The 22,179-nt window shown below is 37.6% G+C and overlaps 2 protein-coding genes across 5 annotated transcripts in view; both read left to right on the top strand.

Moving 5' to 3' along the window:
- Window positions 1-4,814, top strand: part of LOC124160623 — a 151,322-nt gene extending 146,508 nt beyond the window's left edge. For all 4 annotated transcript variants that reach the window (XM_046536521.1, XM_046536519.1, XM_046536523.1 and 1 more), the window contains 4 exons: window positions 1,639-1,722; window positions 1,869-1,996; window positions 2,205-2,422; window positions 3,927-4,814. In XM_046536521.1, coding sequence (XP_046392477.1) covers window positions 1,639-1,722; window positions 1,869-1,996; window positions 2,205-2,422; window positions 3,927-4,016 — 520 coding nt within the window. In that variant the 3' untranslated portion in view covers window positions 4,017-4,814. The remainder of the gene's footprint in view (window positions 1-1,638; window positions 1,723-1,868; window positions 1,997-2,204; window positions 2,423-3,926) is intronic.
- A 9,554-nt stretch (window positions 4,815-14,368) lies between these two features.
- Window positions 14,369-22,179, top strand: part of LOC124160621 (nuclear migration protein nudC) — a 184,100-nt gene continuing 176,289 nt past the window's right edge. The window contains exons 1-4 of the mRNA XM_046536517.1: window positions 14,369-14,541; window positions 14,630-14,707; window positions 14,794-15,003; window positions 19,741-19,920. Coding sequence (XP_046392473.1) covers window positions 14,464-14,541; window positions 14,630-14,707; window positions 14,794-15,003; window positions 19,741-19,920 — 546 coding nt within the window. The 5' untranslated portion in view covers window positions 14,369-14,463. The remainder of the gene's footprint in view (window positions 14,542-14,629; window positions 14,708-14,793; window positions 15,004-19,740; window positions 19,921-22,179) is intronic.

Raw genomic sequence — 22,179 nt, 5'->3', positions numbered from 1 at the left:
TAGAACTGCTGACATATTCTACTGGTTTAGACTTGACATTTTTAAAGCAACGAGGATTGGCCGATTTTCCTATCATTAGCAAAGGCAGCTTTTCCGAACCATCCATATTAGCGCCAACCAATAGCGTGATTCTTTCTTTGCTTAATTTCCCTCCGTGGCACTTTTCGTCTTTAAATGCAAGTGTTTTGTCAGGAGTGCATTTAAAAAAAAGACCGGTTTCGTCAACGTTAAAAATATTTCTCGGGTCTCTGTCCTGGATCATCTCTTCCAGATCTCTCTTCCACTGGTTAGCTTCCTGTAGGTTCACGGCCCCACTTTCACCACAGACTGCCTTAAACAAAATTTTATTGCGCTCTTTAAAACCATCCAGCCACCCAGTGCTAGCTTTAAAATTTTGCTTTCCTAATTCTTTAGCAAACTGCTCAGCCTTGATCCTAATCAGAGGACCACTTACAGGAACTTTCTTGTCTCTTGTCTGCTTGAACCATTTCAGCACACAGTTGTCGACATCTGGATTTCCTGGCTCTCGCGATCGTTTCCTGTCTTTATCAAATTCCTCTGCACTGCTGAGAATTTTATATTTATTTTTTAAGTAAGTCGATAGGGTGTTGGGTGGAATTCCAAAGTCTTTCGCGATTTCAGATTTTTTCTTTACTCCTTTTTCCACTTCTTTAATCACACTGACTTTTTCAGCTAATGTCAAAGTTTTATAAGACCCTGGTTTTTTCGATGACGTTGATGCCATGATCACTACACAGTACACTCACTAAAAGTTAAGATTTGGAGAAACCGACCCTAAGACATCAGCAAACCTACGTTAGGTAACGGCCTTCACACGAAACGATATAAACCACGCACAATGCGACACACAATGTAGGGGGAGTGTCGGGTGTCAGGTACAATGACCTTGGAACGCGCTGTGCCGTCTCAGTTGCAAGCAGGGTTGAGTTATTTTTAGTGTGGCCTTCAACAGGCGGTGGCGGGAGACTAAACGCAGGCGCGCGCGGTCCCGCGTTTGTTCTAACGCAAACATTTCGTCAAATGTGGCTTGGAATATGTTTTTTTACTTTTTTATTTATGGATATTTTGAATCGTAATTTAATGATTTGCTACTTAAAAATTCGAATTATCCAAAATAAACTTCGAATTATCCACGATGTTTTAGCATTGTTTTAATACAAAATGCTAGGGACCACGGGAAAAATTCGAATTAAAGAAGATTTCGAAGTAAAGAAGTTCGAATTATCCAGGTTCCACTGTAATATTTTTATATTTTCCTTTAAGGGTTTATAATAAATATGTATATTTAACCGTATACGCTTTTTTATTTATCTTATAAAAATAATTTTATGTTTGCCTACTATTCCATAAACCCCCCCCGAAAATATTTTCTGGCTACGGCCTTGCCCCCAGTACTTCCCAACTTCGTCTGAGGCCACCTACAATCATCTGGTTTCACTGGCGGACTGTATTCTTTGTTGCAAGTCTGTGTTCTTAAAATTATTACTGAAAGTACTGTACTGATTTTAAGGAATGTATCTGCTTTGTGGTAAAAATATTTTAATAGGAAAGTAATAATCTCCAAAAAGTTAATTTATCCTTGACTTGTAGCTTCTAATGCTAACACTTTCATTGCAGCTCATCTGGTGGCAATCCTAGAGGGTTATCTAATTTTCGGAAGCTTTTGATTGAACTTAAAAGATGTTTTCCCAGTCGAACAGAGTAAGTAATTGATTTTTGTATGCCTTGATGCCATGAAATGTGCTATCTATTATTGTCATAATGTTGAAGAAATCATCACCAATTCATTTTGTGATCTGTGAATGTTAATCAAAAACTCATCATTATATATGTAATGGTTTTTTCAGAGATGAGTTATGCTCTGCAATTAAATTAGCACGGAGGAAAAATAAGAATTCATTAAGTGGACTGACAATTGAAAAGATAGTTACCATGGTTGGCAATGTTCTTGAATGGTGGCCTGAGCCCATAGATGGTATGTATAATTCAGTGATGATTGATGTTCTATCATTTCAATTGTCCAGGTTGCTTGGGGAATTTTATTCTCATCTCCTGAGTATTCTTATTTTAAAGTCTGAATGGATCAGTCCCATGAAAAAATACATAGCCCTGTTTTAATTTTCTTTTCTTGTGAGCTTGAATGATGATGAAGAGTGGCTGACTTTATTTGTGTGTATTTTCAGGATCCATGGGTCTTGATAAGTTCATGGGCTGGGCCTCTGATGTCACACCTGCTGATGAAACATTTTGCAGTGTTTCAAAACCCCCTCAAAGTTCAGCCTGGATGTCAAACACTTGTAGCCCACGAAAGGAAGGTGACAAGGATGATTGCTGCATTTGCCTTCAAGGAATGAGTGAGCCGAAGACTGAGTTAATTTGCTCTCATTCCTTTCACACACAGGTGAGTAGCATTCATTTGCATGGTAAATTATTTTTATTTAAATTGATATTTCTTGATTGTCCCTGGTTGGCAGTGCAAATCAGGTTATTGACTTGAGGATTTCATGGTTGATAGAAGTGATGAATGTTTTTCAAGTTATTTCTCTGCTTGAGATGGTTGTATTTTTTACTATTCCTTAAAATGTCACCTATAAGTGATTGTTATGAAGCTTTTTCTTATAATGAGAAGGACTATATGTTATGAATTTCTTGGATTCAGTTTGATATGTCTTTGGAAGATGGATGATAATTAATTTATTTGACATTTATTTGTTTGTTATTTCAAGTTTTGATGTTTATTAATTGATTCAACACTAATATGTCATTGAAATTGGATGGATATAGTAGAGTAAAACGCATAATAGACCATAATTTGAAATGCAGGAAAAAGGATAGCGCTAAGAGGGTCACTGTAATATTGTAATTTAGTGTTGCGTTCTGCAGGATAACTCCACTGGCTTGTTCAACGTACAAACAAATTCAACCTATGATCAAGGTCTTAGAATACCTCTTGTTCGTGTCCCGGGGACTGTATACTAGTGTACTTCATGGACAAATGTACTTTGCCGTGGTTATTCTCAATATCCGAGTGAGACATGTCTGACACTGAGTAATTTATAACTGCCAAATAGCTAGCATAAAAAATCTCATTAAATGGATAGTCCATTCATGACCACATTCGTAGTACCTAGTTTCATTTCTGTGTCATACTCTCTTTGAATTGTGTGTTCACTATTCATTTTGTTGAAACACAGTGGAACTTGGTTGGTACGCTCTTCCTTAGCATGTTGAATTCTTTCGGTACTGGTAGCATTGGAGCAAAATAAACTAAACTAAAAAGTAAAACTAATTGGTTAGTACGCTTGAAATAGAGGCGCTTTCCTTGGTATGTAGTACACTTAATTATTTGCCATCAAGCAGCCCACAAGTTGTTTCCTAGTACATATCTCCTGGGTGTGTAAACCTCTGAATTCATTAGTTATTTTATTATTATCAGCCATTGACCTTCTTATATTCATCCTATATCTCTCTTTCTTCTACCGTGATGCATCCAAATGCATTTCTCAATGCTAGGAGTAAGTGCATCATTACTTGACTAGTGTTGCAGGAGCAGATAGTGCTTTAGATCTCCACGTGAAGCTTAACACAAAAATACTTGATCATGGTGCAAGAAGTAGAAAGCAGTCTCGATTGGACAAAATTTTTGAGGGAAATTAAAGTGTAGAATATAAAAAGGTGCTTATAATAATCTTTAAGTGTCATGTGTAATATTTCTAATCCTGCCATGTGAACGGCAGTGAAATATACAAGAATTGCCATGAGAAAAAATTCCCCTATACCGGAAATCGAGCCATGGACCTTTGGTTTCCTGGGCCTAACACCTAGTATAAATTTAATAATTTATTTATGAATAAATTTATGTTCAATATTTTGAGTTGTTGATGAAAATTTCGTTTTATTTTCAGTGCATACGCAAGTGGTTGAGCAAAGAGAGTGTCTGCCCAATATGTCGAAAATTCACAAGAATGCCTGATGAGTTTCCTACTTTAAAGTAGATTTGAGCGTAAACATTTTTGTTCTCATCTTGCAAGGAATTCTCATCCATTACAATACAAAATATTTTTATAAATAGTCATTGAACTATTTGATAACGAGCATCGCTGCTTTTTTGTAATGAAAGGTCTGCTGAAATGGCAAGCTCATCCATTCAGCTGTTGATAGTTTCTGCTGCTGTTGAAAGATTTTTTTATTTTTGACCAGTTAAATACTCATGATGTTTTAAAATGTCATGGTTTAATGGTTGATTTGAGATTGATTACAATCTTAATATGTTAATGTAAACTAAATATTTTTATTTTGATATACAAGTGTTGACAAGTGATCGTAGTTGGTGCTTTCTAATAACTTCAAGGTGACGAATGGATGTTTTTTTGTATTGCTCTATGATGGTATTGTTTATATCTTTTATTATTGTACATTTACTATTAGAAATGTGAACTATATCAAATAATTCAAATCTCCGTTGAATATATGTTTACTGTAGCTTAGTACTCCATTTTCAATTACTTCTATCTTGGTATCAGATAAAGGTGAACAAAAGTTTTACTTTCTTTGATATAGTTTATTTTTCTACCCTGGATATTCGAATAAGTAAGTCTTAACTGCAAAAAAGGCTATTCTGTGATTACTATCATATTTTAATATCTGTCGTAGAAAGTATTTTTGAAGTTTTACAGTAATTTTTTTAATTTCATTCTTGAATTGACGATAACTTCATAATTGAGTGTATTGTTCATAAAAAAATAAATACATCCTAGGATGAGTTATTCCTTGGAATTGATGATTTATTTTAATTTATTTATTTCATTTTTGGCCTCTCTTCTGTTACATCTTCCTTCATCTTATCATAGGATTAGCTGAGCTTATGCTAGTGACACACAGGAGGATTGAAAGCATAATTTAAATTAAATGTAATTTATTTAAATAAGTAAAAATTCAAATAGAAAATGGTGATTCGATCTTTTTTTCTGAACTTGATTCAAATCAATAGAGATGGTTTTATGAAGAACTGAATATATCTAGATTTTTTGTATTTTGTATTTGTTGTGAATACACTTGGTGATACTTAATATTTAATCACTATTCATATCATAAATCATAGAGATGGGTGGGCTCTAACTTTTACAGTTCTGTTTCATTTCTTACCTCCGGTTCTCTCTTCTGCGTTCTTGTCACATTGTTCGCATTGGTCACATTGCAATTGCCAAAGAAGAGTCAGCTTGAACTGCACAAAAGAAAAGTTCAGCTTTTTAAATGTGTTATAAGTAACTGCTTAAAGTCAGGATTATTTATGTCTTCGCTTTATTTAAGCATATGCCATGCCCTGAGAGGAATTATTCTTTTGTACGTGGAGTAAATAATTTTTCCACTGTCACCATATTGCAGGGATCAATGTAGTTAATGTAATTACAGTAAACTCTTGATTTTACGAAGTCAGTGGGACCGGAAAATTGGCACTTCGTAAAATCGAGTTTCGTAAATTCAAACCTTTTTCATAAGTCACGAAAAAAATATTCGCTTTTGTTTCTTCCGGCGTTTTTTGTCTTTAGTGGTCTTATTTAAATGTTTTCGGTGGTTATTCTCGGTATAATTCATAGAAAAGGCTTTTTTCTATCGATTTATGATGTGAAAAATCGTTAAATAATTATATATACCACCATAAAATTCCCATTTCTTGTTCATACTTCAACATCAACGATCGCTAAAGAAATTCCCGACCAGTTTAGAAAACGTAATCAAATAATGAATTGCAATGTTTATTATAAGAATTTACAGTAATAAATTTGTGGTTAGGAGTCAATAGCTACTATTAAGTATGCAAAAGATAGATACATATTTGTTTCTGACACCCACGGAATTTTAGCGGCAGCCGGCCTAACCGCCATTTATGTCGCCCTCTATCGCTCAGTGACGAGAAAAAAAGAAAAACAAGGGTCTTAGCCCGTTTCCAAAATAACCTTCGTAAGTTAATATTTCGAGTTACTTCGTATTTTCAGCAGAATGTACTCTATTTTCACTGAGATTCAATTACGATCATAAATAACGTAGGATGTGATTATCTTCTGGCGAATATTTGAAGTAAATTCTGTTTGAGTTCTCCGTCCGACTACTGTGTTCCATCATCTTCGCAGACGTTGCCATAGAAGACTTAATTCTTCATCAGGACTGTATTCTTCATACCGGGTGTGAGGTGACCTGTTCATATAGTATGTTTCTCTCCTTTTATGCCGACAGGAGCAAGGTTCCAACCGGAAAACGACAAGAGAAACATCTTACAGTATCGGAGAAAGATAGATAGAAACGTTATTATCCACATTGATTGTTTTCCTACAAGAGACGTTTTATCATTTCTCAACGTGGTTAAGTATTGGTTCACTAGCGTGAATTCCCAAAAAATGACACGCAAAAACCTGTACCGTCACCTCATTTAGTTTTCGTGTTCCTTTCTCCGCCATATTGAAAGTTATGCAAAGGATCATTGACATAGAGAAAAGATTTTCTTAGTTTTAGCAGTAAAAAATAGTCGCGCCATAATCGTAAATAAATATAGTGTGGAAAGAGCAAAGAAAATAATTTCAATTGAAAAGTCAGCTGAGAAGAAGAGAGACAATGCGGCACCATTTTCCCGATAGTGAAAGATACTTCTTCCGCCTCTCTCCGGTTAATAACTTCCCCCCGTTGCAGGTAAAGATGAACCATGCCCTTCTCCACAATCGGGGAACGTTCCCAGTGGGTGGGGTGAATAAGAGTGGGATGGGGATTGCCTGAGGGAAGAAGTGTGGTCATCACAAGGACTGGTGAAGGGGGCAGGACAAAGAAGGGTGGGGAAATGGCCTTCAGCTCTGCCTCAGTCTACTTTTGGGGGCCGTATTTTTTTGCGACGCACACAAGCTCAGTCACCTTAGGGAGGGAGTGAATGGGAAATGCTGGGGAAGGAGGGGTTTGGGATGCGTAAGGTGGGTGTCAGCAAGATCAGCCAAAGGCGGCAGGAGGGAAGGGACAAAGGCTTTTGAAAGACAGAACCCCAGCATGGGAGAACGGGGAAGCGCGTGAGAAGAAAGTTCATGGTTAGACTTGGAAGTGCGTCTTCATTACGAGAAGCCTGAAATATAAATTGGCGGTAAATAGAGCCCAATACTTAAGATATTTAAGTTGTTCATTCACAAAGGCCAATATATACACGAAAAGATATTATGGCGCGGATTGCATGTATCAACGTCCATTTCGGGATGTTATTAATTTCTGTTCCCATTTATAAATGTAGCAAATAGATTTGAAAGAATGATAATCATGAATAAAAATATCTAAATCGATATCCAAACGCACATGAGCAAAATAGATGAATGTATACATACCGATCCATCGCAAGTAATGCCGCTCAAGCTTCTTCCGGTACAGGACTTTAAAATCTTGGATAATGCCTTGGTCCAAGGGCTGGGACTTGATAGTCGAGTTCGGGGGTAAAAAGAGGACTCGAACATTAGCCAATTTTAGATCTTCCACGTATTTATGAACGGTGGCATTATCCATTATTAAAACAATTTTGCTGTTCTCTCCAGCAATTTTTCTCTGTAGACGTATAACCGTTTGCTGGAAAATTTCTCGGGTCATCCAGCTGTTTTTATTTGCATGGTAAAAAACGGGGAGGGCTTCCAATTTTACATGTTTTAAGCACCGTGGCCTTTCAAATTTCCCAATGACAACGGACTTATTTTGTCCGTGCCCGTTTGGTTGACGCACAGCCCCACAGTAACACGCACTTTACTCTTTTTCCCCCCACGGCACCTTTGCCCTTTGAAACCCAGGGTTGCGTCAGGTAATGCATTAAAAAATAGCCCAGTTTCAGGGGCCAGCGAGGGTAAGCTCGTCGAGGAAAGGGTCCCGGATTAGGGACCCTTCGAAGTGCGTCGGCGAAAAGTAGTCAAGTAGTCTTCGAAGTACGTTCACAGAAGTGCAAAGGGTTAATTAGGGGTGTACGAAATACTCCGCGCGACCTTCCTGACATGTTAAACTACGAATTATTGTCGATGCTATGCTTACGAACAGGCACGTAAATAGGGGCATAATGTCAGCCGCGATATTTTAACTGAACTCCTACTCCCCCTAAATTCCCACAGTGAGGTTTTTGGCGACCCATTTCTCTCCAAAGTTGCATTATCATTTACGATTTCGCACTTTTGATGGACCACAGTTGGAAGCGCTGATTTTTTAGCTACTTACGCCGGCGTAACTAGTTTTGTTGACAAATTTTTCGCCGTAGTTCGTATAAACGAATGCCATTTGTTCCTAGGGACCGAGCCGAGGTTCGTAAATTCAAAAAATTTCGTATAATCGAAACTTCGTATAATCGAATAGCGCCATGTATTTAGCATAGGCTTTTCACCGGGACCGCAATATCACTTCGTATAATCGAAAACTTCGTAAAATCCTGCTTCGTAAAATCAAGAGTTTACTGTATGTAAATGAAAATCAACCAGTCAGTGTGCCTCCTTGCATGAAGTGGAGATGTTGCTCAATCATTCTTTCTGCCCTTAGTTAGTGACAGCATGATTAACTATGAAAAAATGAGACACTTTTACCTTTAGTTTTTGGAAATGGTTCTGTAATGGGGATTCCTATTGCCTTGTGATCATTCAGGTTGATCCATTTTCTTTCAATAGTAATGTCATCTTGGTAGTCAAGAGCTAAGGCAAGGAGCGAATGCAAGGCTGTGTTTTGACTTGTACAGAATGAGAGTTGTAAACTTGTAAGTAAGCACAGCGAAGGGACAGAAAAAATAATGGAAAGTGACAAAAATGACCATGTGATGTGAATTTAAAAAAAATTCATCTTCAAATCCCAGAAAGCAGTGTACAACAAGGGAATTTAACAAGATCTAACATAGGTCGATCACAAACATCGGGGGCAACTATATGGGGCAACCTACCAAGGCAGGACTCAAACCTGTGACCTTTGGTTTGGAAGGCAAGGGCCCCACCGCCACAGGCTGGCTAAGTTGTAAAGTTGTTTTTCTGAGAGTAAGTTTATGTTCTGAGCCATAAAAATCATCGATGCTTGCTGTGTACCTAAATTTTCTTTCAAAAAAAAGGGAAGCTGTTGAAATTGGGGTGGGAAGGTTATATTGGGAAGAGGGGGCATCATGCAAAGAGAAATAAGTTATTTCTTGTGCACACAATATTCTATAACCTAATAGTGGTATCCGTGAGGAAAAGTGGCAATAAGTATGTTAAACTTTTTCCTTGATGTTGTACATGGAACTAAGTCTGCAATCTACCTTTTATTAACAAAACTCCATTTATGCAAATGAAGTTAATTTTCAATACCAGCAGAAAATGTGGCAAGCAGAGTGGTCCCTCTTCTGCAAAATCTAGGAAGTCTTGAATTAAACTAAATTATATTTCCTTGTCCTCCTACTTTGAGGTAGATATTTGACATTTGAACATCCCATGCTTTGTTGATAGCCGTCTTAACTCTTCTATTATTATTTTTATTATTTATTAGTTACTTATTTAACCCTGAGAATTCAGCACACAGGTAATCTTCTCTAGCAAATAATGATGTGGACAAACACAAGCTTCTGTGCGTTGTATGGCTAAAGGATTTAGGATTTGAAACCAGTGATCTCAGGAGTAGCAGGCAAGGTCTTATCTCCTGACCATTAAGGCCATTAGGACCAATTTTTTGGGTTTGAGTAACATGATAATGTATTTTATCAGTGATTGTAGGTTATCATGGATCAACTCACTCAAACTTGTTCCCTTCCCTCTGTGAATTTTGTTCTTCAGTTCAATATGAAGCATATTACTCCTCATTCTATTCTTAAACCTTAAGTATAGCCAACAGTAGTGGCTTAAGGGATGGCCGAAGTTGGAATGAAAACACTATGGTATACGCTGAATACCCTTTTATTATAAACAAAAATATCAATCTTGGCAACTTCCACTGTGTTTCAGAGATCAAATCTGAAGAAACGGTAAGTTAAGGATAAAAGAAATCCAATCCAATGCTGATGAGTGGACCAGCACCAGCTTTCTAATATGGGAACCATCATGATTTGGCTCTTGCTCTTATCTCAATATCTATTCCAGCATCACTATTTTTCATCATCCTCATCATCATTTTCACATGCTTCATTGATAACTTCAGCCTTCTTATCAGTGGCATAACTAGGAATATGCTTCTGGAGGATGAGATGGTCTGAGGTGGTGACCGCCCCAGGCAACGTTGGGTTCAGGAAATTTTTAAAGAAATGACATGCCTGGATATACATTTTACATCATTTTGGTACTGATACCCTTTTTCCGAACCGATGGCGACTGGGTGGAAAATAGCAAGCAGCCAATCAGAAGCACTGCCCCTTCCACCTCTCCTTTCCCCTCCATCCGGACAACAGACGTTGCCAGCCTTTGTACTTTCGGGGGCGGCGGACGAATGCTGCGCGATCTCCACAGATTCAGATTGGAAACACTGCAAACTGGAGAGCGATCTGTGCTGCACTGAAGTCGGAGAGAGACTGCGGCCTCTAACACTTTCTCCTGTCACTCTTCTGTGATTGGCTAAAAGAGTGGGTGGGTTTTGAGTACGCTCAAGGTCAGCCGCCATCAGTTCGGAAAAAGGTGTTAATATTTAACTTTAAGCAGATGCCGTTATTACATATGTATATAGCAAAACTAGACAATGGTTCTGAATTTTTTTTTCTCTGAGGCTTTGGGAGGGGGTCTATCCCCTCTATAATCTATTCTAGCAGCTTCCTCTCCTCACCTAGCATGTGGAGAGCATTCTCATTTCCTTTTCTCTCTTCGTCCATTTTTCCTTGCATGCCATTTCCCATTTAGTCCAGGAAATGAAGCTCATAAAAGTGCAAAACCTTGCAATTTTTTCAAACTGAATCGATTTGCACAAAAATTTGGGATTAGACTAATTATACCCCCTACTTCAAAATCTATATTATGCTGAAGGGCGCTTTTTATTTTTTAGGGGTGAAAACTACCCCTAAAAGCCAAAACTTATAAAATTATATTTTAAAGCTAAATACGGGTAAAATTTAGTTTAAACTATTTGTATAATTATTTTTTTATGTTTGGAAAATAATTTTAAGGTGCTTCAACCCATAATAATCAACCCTTATTGGGGGTTAATGTAAAAAGAAATTATTTAGCCTAAAAATATAAATTATTTATCACAATGTATCTTCTTATTCACTTTCTTACTCCTTTTATTATGTATTCACTTTTTTCTCTCATGATTTTAATCATAGCACAGAAAAGATATAACAATAGGATAAACAGAACAAATTTCATCATGGTAACATAAACAAATAAATGTACATTTATGTAGAAACTACATGAAACACTATCAAACTGAGACTGTATGGCTTCTAGTCTTCCCACCACATGCATGCACACAGGTCACTGTGAGCGAGAGCACACATACTCACACATGCGTATGTATATATACATCTTATGGGTATGTGTGTTTACTTTGTAGCAAATTTGAGTGTATCGTTAGCTTCGAACGTAAAGCAGACAAAGTATATACTGGTTATGAGGAATGTTATGCTCTGAATTGTGGATTTCGAATTTTTCGAAAATAAATTTGATTGGTATTTCAAACATAGCTCCTTTATTTTTTATGACAGAAAGTTCATTTAAATATTATTTTGTAGGGTTTTTATTGACTACGAGGTCATGAGAATTGAATTTTTTACGAGTCCTTAATTTTGAAAGGGTTTAAATAAGGTGGAGCTCCCTTGTAAATAGAGATTTTAATTATCAATATCTCACCAAATATTTATTGTACAGAAAATTTAAAAACACAAAATTATTTGAAAATAAAGAAGCTTATACAATTTATTACTCTTGCATTTTTTCATATCTCCAGTTTATTGGAGTTACTTTGAAAAAAAAAAGAACATTTTTAACAAAATTGTAGAACATGGCTTTTCACTTTTACCTCCAATTTTTTCAAAATTTAGAATTGTAAATTAAATAAACTTTTAGGATCAATTAACAATACTTAAAGAAAGAGAAATTCTGAAGGGCATTGATCAATTTACACTAGTGTGGTTAGAAGGAGTTGTTTTCACTGATTTTTTCGTAGAAAAAAGTAGGGACTGATCTTATTTTTAATCACAACTCGCTCAAATTTCATGATAAATTTTTTTTTCCCATTTTAAGAAAGTTTTTTTTAATACTTTCAAACAGATTGCATAAGTTTTCCTCGAAATATACATTTTTCCCGCTATTTGGTATTGAATCTTTCAAATTTAGCGTATGATAAACAAAAGATAACTATGAAAAAGTTGTAGTTCCATCCGAATTGGTCATAAAGGAAATATAAAATAAGATTTTTATTTAATTTTTTACAAGCTAGAGTTTTTTAATTGACAATTTCCTAATCAAATTAATGCTTTTCAAGTTATTTGCCTATATTTGATTAAAATCGTTGATTTTTTCGTCAAAAAACTTACTTTCAATCGCAAATAACTCTAAAAATATCAATTTTATGCAAAAAATGATAGGAACATTTTATTCTTAGAATTTATCTTTCTATCAATTTCTGTGGTGAAAATATAATTAAAATTTTCCACCCCCAGGGTAAAAGCGCCCGTCGGCATGATATAGATTTTGATTCTTGGTATATTCCCTACTTATTGTGAAAATTTCAAGAAAATCGATTCTGTTTGAAAAAATTGCAAGCCAAAATGCTTCATTTCCTGGACTAATTCCCATGTCACAAACTTCCCAAAATTCCGCCTATCGTTCCGATTTGTTCACTATTGCCTCCTGAGGAGCCTGTTACCTATGGACTAACCTAGACACTCAGAGAAAAATTGAACAAAAGATAGGATAAGCAAAAGAAGAGCCAATTAGACTAGCTAATCCAAATGGCATGAGTGGGGTAGCTGCAATTTTATCATCCACCAGGGATAATAATTTTCATATACAATGGATAGGAGAGAATGTTAAAGACTAGAATAAGGAAAGATAGCAGAGAATGGAGCCACACTTTTGCTGAGATAGAGAAACTTTGCTTGTGTGGCCCAGGTGGTAAGTTATTAACTAAACTTTTACATTTAAGTGAGTTATTTTAAACTGCGCTCACATCATGTTCTTGAGCATCAATAATGTTCAAAATTATTCTTATCATTTGAATGTACATAATTATTTTTATGTTTAAGGAGAATTCTGATGGTACTGAAGAATTATGGAAATAATTGCCGGCGTATACATACATCTCTGAAGCTTTAATCTGAATGTTGCGGAGCTGTATCATCTAGGGTGAACATCTAAATGGACCATTATAGGAACACATTATCATAAGCATATTTTGAACGTGAGCATTAATGTTAAAAGGGTAATTAAATAAGGAAACCACAGGTATTTGGAAACCATTCTGAATGTTCTTCATCATAATTAAATTGACGAGCTTTTCCTGTGATAAGGGGTGCTCTATGAATGCTTAATTGAGAATTTATATCTTTGGGTTTAGAATGTTTTATTGGTGAGTTTTTTAAAAGGTCAAAGTGACTATAATCAGTGGCGTAACTAGGAATGTGCTTTGGGGAGAGGGGGGGGGGGGACAGGGTGGCCTCAGGGGGCGACCCACCCCCCAGGCAAGGGGGTCCGGGAAATTTTTTGAAAAATGGCATGCCTGGAAATACATTTTAAATAATTTTGGCACTTAAAATTTAACTTCAAGCATATGCAGTTATTATATATGAAAGCTACACAATAGTTAAAAAAAAGTTTCTCTGTGGCTTCGGGGGGGGGGGATCTATACCCTCATCCCCCCATAGTTACGCCACTGTGGCTTATGATTGCTAATGGCCCTCTGCAAAACTGCCAAGGTAACTTTGTGCGATGGTATTTGAAGTTGTATACCGACCAGCAGTAATATTTCACCGAAGTGGGAAATCCTGAGAATGCGTTTCAAATAAAATTAGCGCATTAAAAGATGTTGGGTTAGAATCATTATTAATAGTATTAATTTTTCATCTTTTCTATAAAAAATCCAGAACTTCGAAAAGTTCCAGAAGGTTCTCCTAATAGAATCACTTGAATCTTGAGCTGCTTGAGCTAAAGAGCAACTGCCATCTACCAGGTTTTGAGTATACTAAAGGTGGCTATGTAAACGATCAAGTAAATCGGGATCGGGGGTAAAAATCGGTTATTTTCCCTTGATATCCAGCGTATTCCCAAGTTTTCAAGAAATTTCAAACTAAAATTAGACCGATTATTTTGGTCACTCATCTTTCATAATTATAAACAGATAAGGAAAGAAAAACTTGCTCGAGTCCGCCGGAGCTGCATTTGAAAGTGCCGGTAAAGATTTACGCCCTCTAACGGTAGAGGCACGAATTATTGTAGTTTACCAAATTGAGTATCGAAAACACGAGGTATTCAGTGGTCACACATTTCAGGCGCTTCGAAGAAACCGAAAATGACGGCGAATGATCCAGAACAATTTGATGGAATGTTTTTGGCGATGGCCCAGCAGCATGAGGGTGGTGTTCAAGAGGTGAATATCGACTTAAGATCAAAATTTGGATAAATATCACTAGCCCTAAACCTTATTCCCTCTAACATGTGTTTCTGTTATGTGACAGCTCTTGGACACCATCTTCAGTTTCTTGGCCCGGAAGACTGATTTCTACACCGGTGCTGAGGAAGGGGCTGCCCAAAAGGTAAATTTACGATTACATTTTTCATTTTATCCCTTAAAGCCTTTCTTGTCGCCATTTTTCACCTTTGATGTCATGTTTCTTCGCAGCTTGTCATGGAAAAATTCAAGAAGTACCAAAAGTTGGCCATCGAAAAGAAGAATGAGAAAAAAAGAGAAATGGAAGAGCAAGAACGAAAGAAGAAAGAAAAGGCCCAGAGGTTGAAGGAAGAGGAGGAGAAGGAGGCTGCTAAATTGAAATCAAGTATAGTGGAAATAACAGACGAAGAAGCCGAGTCGCTGCAGAAAGAAATCGATCAGGTATTGGCCGATGAGTCTTATTTACTTACTTTTACCCCCAGGACGTGTATATCGAAGGCTAAGTTTAGCTCTTTCAATCGTCTCCACTTAGATCGTTCTACTGCCTATCCTTCTCTAAGTAGTTCGTATCCCTTCTCGATAAGCATTTGGTCCTACCATCTCCGACGCGGTCGTCTCCCAAGCAGCACCTATTCCATCTAATATCCCTCCTGGCTTAAATGCTTACTGCCCACCTTTTTGTTTTGGACCTTCTCTCACTAATAATCTCCGAGTGATGATTTAGATTTCTGAATTCTCTCAAATGCGTTTTTCCTCGATCGTAATTCTTATTTTTATATTTATTGGTTAAGAAATCTCTTGACAATCAGGATTGATCGTGGACTTTACCATGTATAACAACTTTATCAAATATCTTTGTAAGCAGAGGAACAGACTAACGACATTTTGTCTTAAGCTGGGTTTGCAAGGGCATGGAATCTGCAGACTGGGTGGTCTAAACGAAGACTTTCAGCCATTCTCAATTCACCCCTTACTCACAACCCTGCTGTCATCAGTCATGGATTGGCTAATTATTCTTTCAGCATTCTGCCCGTTCCGTCGATTCAAGCTGCCTTTTAACCCAGTTTTAATTGGAAACATCTTGTCTTTAGCTAAGCACATTATATAATTTGGACCAGATGATATTACGGCATTTCTGCATTATCTTTTTATTTTGGCAATCAATGTATGTACACTCTTAACTAGCAATAGTTTTGTGAGGCACCTGGTTTTCTGAGGGTCATAATTTTGTATCAAATATGTGGACTATTTCATGTCATCATATCTTATAATTAGAACTTATTCTGATTAATAGATTTTACAAACTGTTACAAACTCACAATCAACTGCAATCAACAACTTCAAACAACTAAAAACACGTTTCCACACAGCTAAGAACAATTACTCATCACACAAAATAAAAAATACCGAAAAACAAAAAAGAATGATCACAATATGTTCCCTTTCTTTGTAAATAATTGCCACTCAGAGATGCCTCAATCTTTTAGATTCTCTCAGTGCGCACCCTCTCTTACATTCTCTTTCCTACCTCTATCTCAATACTATCTTTCTCCTTTAGATTTGAGCCAATCATGTGATCCCTTGGTACACTATCTATGCCACTCCACCGAGGATTGTTATGATTCACTATCACATTCCCCTCATTCTCATTCCAAACTAATAAAGGCAGACTTTCTTCACTGTCACTTCCATTCCACTCTTGAGAAGGGTCTTCATTTTCTCTTTCTTATTGAATAACACTCATCAGCGTTTTTAAATTTTCTTACTACATTCGGTTTGATTGCAGCTCTGTGGTAGATCAGATAGAGATAGATAGATGTAGATCTCCCATTTATGCAAACCAGAAATATATTTCAATGTCTTTTGTTCCTAGCAGATATATCGATGTTTTCTTTTAATTCTCTACGTCTGCTTTGACAACTTTTTCTATTTCTCTGCATTAACAAATTAATAAAAATGCAATATCTTGTCTGGTTTAACTGAGATGGATAGAAAATCGCAGAATACTTGAGGGTATGGACAGTCCAAGGTCTCTTCTTATCTGGCGGTGAATTCTTCTCGGGTTTCACTCCGGGTGAGCTCCATCTCCATCGCTGCCGACGTTTCGATAGAATCCTTTTCTATCGTCATCAGGGCCGATGATGCCAGTAGGAAAGTGCCAGGTTTATATATCCTCGGTCGTTATGTTGGGTCGTTCTGATTGGCGGAGAAAGAGTGCGCTTTTCCCGCCACTTTCAAAATCAAGTTCTATGCCTTACTTAAGTTGAAACCCTCGTCTCTGTTGAAGTTTTTCTTGGAGAGTCGTATTTCAATTGCCTCCTTGGTGAGGCGATCCCAGTAGCCGCTGGAGTGGCAGAGCATTTTGGTGTCTTCCCAGCGAATTCCGTGGTCGAGATTGATGGCGTGCTCCGCAACCGCCGATTTCGATGGTTGGCACAGCCGGAGATGACGCTTATGCTCTTTGATTCGGGTCTCGATCGTTCTTCCCGTTTCACCGATATACTCCTCACCACACTCGCATGGTATGCTGTAGACACCAGGCAATTTCAGTCCTGCAGGGTCTTTGGCACGGACTAAGACTTGTCTTAGTTTTTTGTGAGGCAGATGCACTGTCCGTATGTTGTGTTTATGAAGAATGCGCGAAATCTTGCCGGATACCGTAGAGACGTACGGCAGGTATGCGTTGGCCACCGGTTTCCCCTCTTCTTCATGTGTCTACCTTTTTCCTTCAAATGGAGATGGAGCTCACCCGGATGGAAACCCGAGAAGAATTCACCGCCATCATACGCCGGGAAAAAGTGAAATCTCTCTTCTTATCTGTTCCATTTTATTTTCATGGACTGGCATCAATGGGGCCTTCACTTGCTTGAAGTCTGGCATCTTCGAAATGTGGGTACTAATGCCAATCATTTGAGTTACTCATTATTTTGAGTTGATGTTTGTGTGAGGTGGAATTTACTCCATCTAACCTTATTCACTGTTAACATTGCATTGTAAAGAAGATTTAATCCTGGCCTAAAATACCACATAACTATATATGTCCATGCAGGGTAGTATCCCCTGCATATATGGATGTTAAAAAGAAGTGCTATCATTTTAGGATATATCGTCATGATATCTGAAGAGTTCATCAATGTATACTTTCTTCTTTTAACTTGCACTGGTTCACTCGTCTTGGTTTCCTGGGGAAAAATAATTATCTGATAACATCTCCTCTGAATTAGTGATGCCATAAACGACTCTTTTTGTGGAGCTGCCTCACCACTCACAGCACACTCCAGAGAGCCCCTCACACAGTGCGACTCAGCAAAGCGCTTCTTGGTTGAGGGGAGGGGGGAAGAGGGAAGTGGAAAAAAGGGGATGAAGGGAAGGTGGTGAGGGGGGATTTCTGAACGAACATTTGAAATGCGACATTTCCTAGATCAGGGGTCTCCAAAATATGGCCTGCGGGCTGGATCCGGCCCACGTACTAGTTTCAAGTAGCACGCGATTCTCGCTCGTTTAACTCTGTGAGATGGTGCCAGGAGCATTGCAGCGCTGTACTGCACGTCAAAGGCGCCTTCAACTGTTCGTAAATAAGAAATACGCCACCAGTAGACTTTGGTATTGAATACTTCAGTCATCGGCAAATTTGCTATCCGGCCCGCAGGGCAATTCGGAACTTGGAATGTGGCCCTCGTGGTCTAGTAAATTAGAGACCCCTGTCCTGGACCATAATTTGAAAAATTGATTTAAAATCAATCACGTATTTCATAGTCACAATGTTTAACACGTGATGTAACTGAGGAACCATTTCTGCCAAAACGTTATATCTTTCATGTAAGACAGAAAATGTATTCCATCTCCTGTGCTTAGAGATGATGTCAGTTTAAAAAATTTTGTTGTAACAATGTTATGTTTGTTAATTTCGATGTCAAAGTAGGGGTATTGTGAAGTTTATGGAAGACCAATGAGTTAAGTTAAAAAAGGATATAATCAGTTAACAATCCTAGGTTTTTTGTTTTATGTAAATCTCTACTCATGCCCTACAGGCAGTCTTTTCACTATTACATGCTTGTTGATCTTTTACATTCCTCATAATATGATCTATGTATCTGAGTTATGGCTACCCTTTTCATTCTTCATGTCCACTCGTCCTGAGGTTGTTTTCATCAGACCATTGCCTCATGTTGTTACGGATTAGTTCTCTTTTTTTCTTAGAGCTTTCAAAGGCTTCTCTTGCTTTTCTTTTCCCTCAGTACTCTTGTGTATAATATCCTCCTAATACACTCAGGTATTCTGCTGGATCTTCAGCATTCTTATGTTGTACCACATTTCGTTGCTACCACTCTCGACTTCTCTGCTGCTGTCATTTTCTATGCCTCATTTTCACAATGACTCAAGCTCTCAATTTCACTATGACTAAAGATTTTAGTCCTGTTGAATTGTCTCCTTAACACCCTGCTTTTGTTCCCTGCTAATATTAGAAGTTGTTTATGAACCTGTCTTCGCCCTTGGTTTTCTTTTGACAAATTATTTCAGGCTTTATCCATCATTGGTTTTTTACCCGGTCACAGAGCTCTTTCACCACCTCAAAGTTTGGTTTACCTAGTTAAACGTAGGCATTGACCTCTTCTGCTGCAATTCAATACCTTATTTTTTTATAATTATGCTCCCATTATCTGCTGTAATGGCCATCATCCTTTCCAAATGTACTGCTAACTTTGTCATACTCCTATCTTTCTCATCTATCATTGTTTTGTCATCAGAATGTTATATTTCCCTTTTGGAAAATAATAAGCATGAGCATGCAGCACTGTGAAATGTATAATATGAGCTCGTGAAACCATACGCTTTTCCTCATAGGGGTAATATCTTTTCATGTGTTTTTTTCTGTTTCAAAGGATTCAAGATCTGACAACACATAATTTTCTTTAACCCTTAGTTTTGGAACATTTTTATATGTTTTGCACGCTGACTGCGGCATTTACCCAAAATTTTTATTGCTACCTGGATATCTTGCATTTAGGAACTTTCCCTTGCCATAAGGAACGTTAAGGGGCTTAATTCTATCAAACCAGCCTTGGTGGCAGGGGGTCCCTCCTGCACAGGGGGTCTCTTCTGCACTGGCTAGCAGCTAAAATCGTGAACTACCCAGCCCAAGGGTTAAATCTTATTCTTTCCTCAATTTTTTTGCAGGAAAAGTTCGAACATGACGAAAAACCTGCTGTGAATAGTGAACCTACCACGCCCACTCCCAAGAAGGAGGATGAGGAGGAAGAAGAAGACCCCAAGGAAAAAGGGAAGCTGAAACCCAATGCTGGCAATGGTTGTGACCTCCCGAACTACAGATGGACGCAGACACTTTCGGAACTGGAGGTAGGTGAAAAGCTATTTTTTCAGTCCCAGCATGCATTTAGTTGCATCTGAATCCTGCCAGGATCCCATGAGGATACTCTATCGAGGCTGGGTCTATAATACATATTTTCTTCCTCCCTAAAAAATATCATTATTAGCATAGTTCGTTGAAACCTGTGTCTGTCAAGGCGTTGTGTATAGATGGTGAGAATTCTTGTCATTTTTTTCCCTAGCATCCCGGATGTATAATGAAGATTCTCATCATGTAGGCATGTCAACTTACACAATTTTAAAGCAGCAAAGAGTTTTCAGTTGTTTGTTACTTATGATGAATGGACGTATTGTAATGCTTGATTAGGTAAAGTTATATTTCAATCATTAGCATTTTAACTGTCTTTAAACCACAGGCAGTTCACCCAAATTGGCTCATATTTTCTATCTTAACACCTCTGCCTAAGTATGTTGTTCTTCTTCTTACCGGAATCAGCTTCTTATTTATTGTTTTCCTTGGGTTACAACACACACTTGCCTCTTTATGTTTTTCTGAAGGGTTTACCACATGGCCTTACTTTAGCTGGTGAGTTTGGCACCTGTCTTTTTTGCCGCTTCTTCGAGATGTACTCTTAGCAAATGGACTGCTCTGCTCTGTTAATATAAACATTTACGTTGGAAAGAGCGTGAGGACTCACAATGACATTATCTTACTTGTTTTTTGGCTCAGAGATATTTTCTTCTCCTAATGTGTCTAGAGCAGTTCAGGTTTCCTTGAGTCCCGGTGAGTAGTGCATTTGGTGTCAAGATTTTCTGGACAAGATTTGCTCATATTTTTGATCGAGGAACTAAATATGGGTTACTAGTTCCAATGAATTGTGAAAGTAATTCTGGTTACATTAGTAATTTAGGAATTTATTCAGCCGAGGGGGAAAAATTTGAGCTAACCATCTTGATCCTTTTGAAGCCACATCTCAATCTTAAGCATCATACCTATAAGGACAACTATTATAATAGCTTGAAAGTTGCGGAACTGCTTTTAGATAATAAAGTGAGAGTGAGTGGAACCATAAGGCCAAATTGGGGACTCTCTGCTAAGTTAAAGAGTGAGGCAAAAACTTTTTAAAAGAGACAAATCATGTTCTCTTGCAAAGATGAGGTGTTACTAGTGGTTTGGAAAGACTAGAGGGAAGTAAGAATAATTATGTAGGACTGCTCACTTGAGCAACTCAAAGTTAAAGTGTTGGGTCATAGGACAGGCAATCATAAAACCCATTATTTGCATTCTGAAATACATAGAGTACATGCAAGGAGTAGATATGTACTCATCCTATTACTCGATCATGAAAAAAAAACAAGGAAATGGTCAATGAAAGTGGGGCTGTGGCTAATGAATTGTGCCCTTTTCAATGCTTTCAGAGTATATAAAACTCTTTAACACTAATAATGTCATTTGATTTAAAGTCTATTCGCTCCTAACCGTCAGTGAGTGGGTTGCAAGTAGGCAGGAATCGGTTGAGTCATCCTCAAATGAGGACTGCGATGATAAGCCAACAGAGAAGTCCCTGCAAGAGATCACCCACCGGGCTTCTTGAGAGACCTTTAGAAACACCATCTTGTTCCCATCATGAGAAAGAGGAGGAAAAAATATCACACTGGAACATGTAAAGTGTGCGCTTCAAGAAACATTAGGAAAGAAACTTTGTAGTACTGTATTTAATAGCATATAAGGTACTCCCTCTTTTCAGGATGGCACACAAAAGAAAAAGACTGTGCGTAGGTGGGACACCCCAACAACTGAAGTTAGTTCCTTTTAGATCTTATTAGATCATATAAATTTAAGCAATAATTCATCTGTAATTTCTAAATGAATGGCCATTTTTTCCCTTTAGAAATAAAATCTTAAGTTGCTTCTAGTATTATCTTAATCTTATAAAAGCTTTATGTTTTGTCCAAAATAGCACAAGTAAATTGTCAAGATGGTTTGTAGTAAAACTTATGGTGTCTCCATCATGATAAGGCCTCTCCATCATTTCTCTGCCTTTGATTTAACACATTGAGCATGGAGCACGTCAACTGACGTGGTCCTGTCCAAGCCGAGATACGGAGCATATCAATTTACGTGCTCTGCCTTTCTTCGCCTCTATACGTGACTAAAATCCACTTTCGAGTCTTCCGATCATGTGCATGGCCTTCAGCAAGCTTCCCTCCTAAGACCCGTGCGCGCCATTTGTAAATAGCAGTATTTGAACGGAAGTTACGGCACAAAAACCTCTATTTTTCTTTCAT

This window comes from Ischnura elegans, chromosome 6 (genome assembly GCF_921293095.1).
Source record: "Ischnura elegans chromosome 6, ioIscEleg1.1, whole genome shotgun sequence".
Classification (NCBI taxonomy): domain Eukaryota; kingdom Metazoa; phylum Arthropoda; class Insecta; order Odonata; family Coenagrionidae; genus Ischnura; species Ischnura elegans.
Note: the sequence above shows the minus strand (reverse complement) of the source record. Positions and strands in the feature narration are given on the sequence as shown.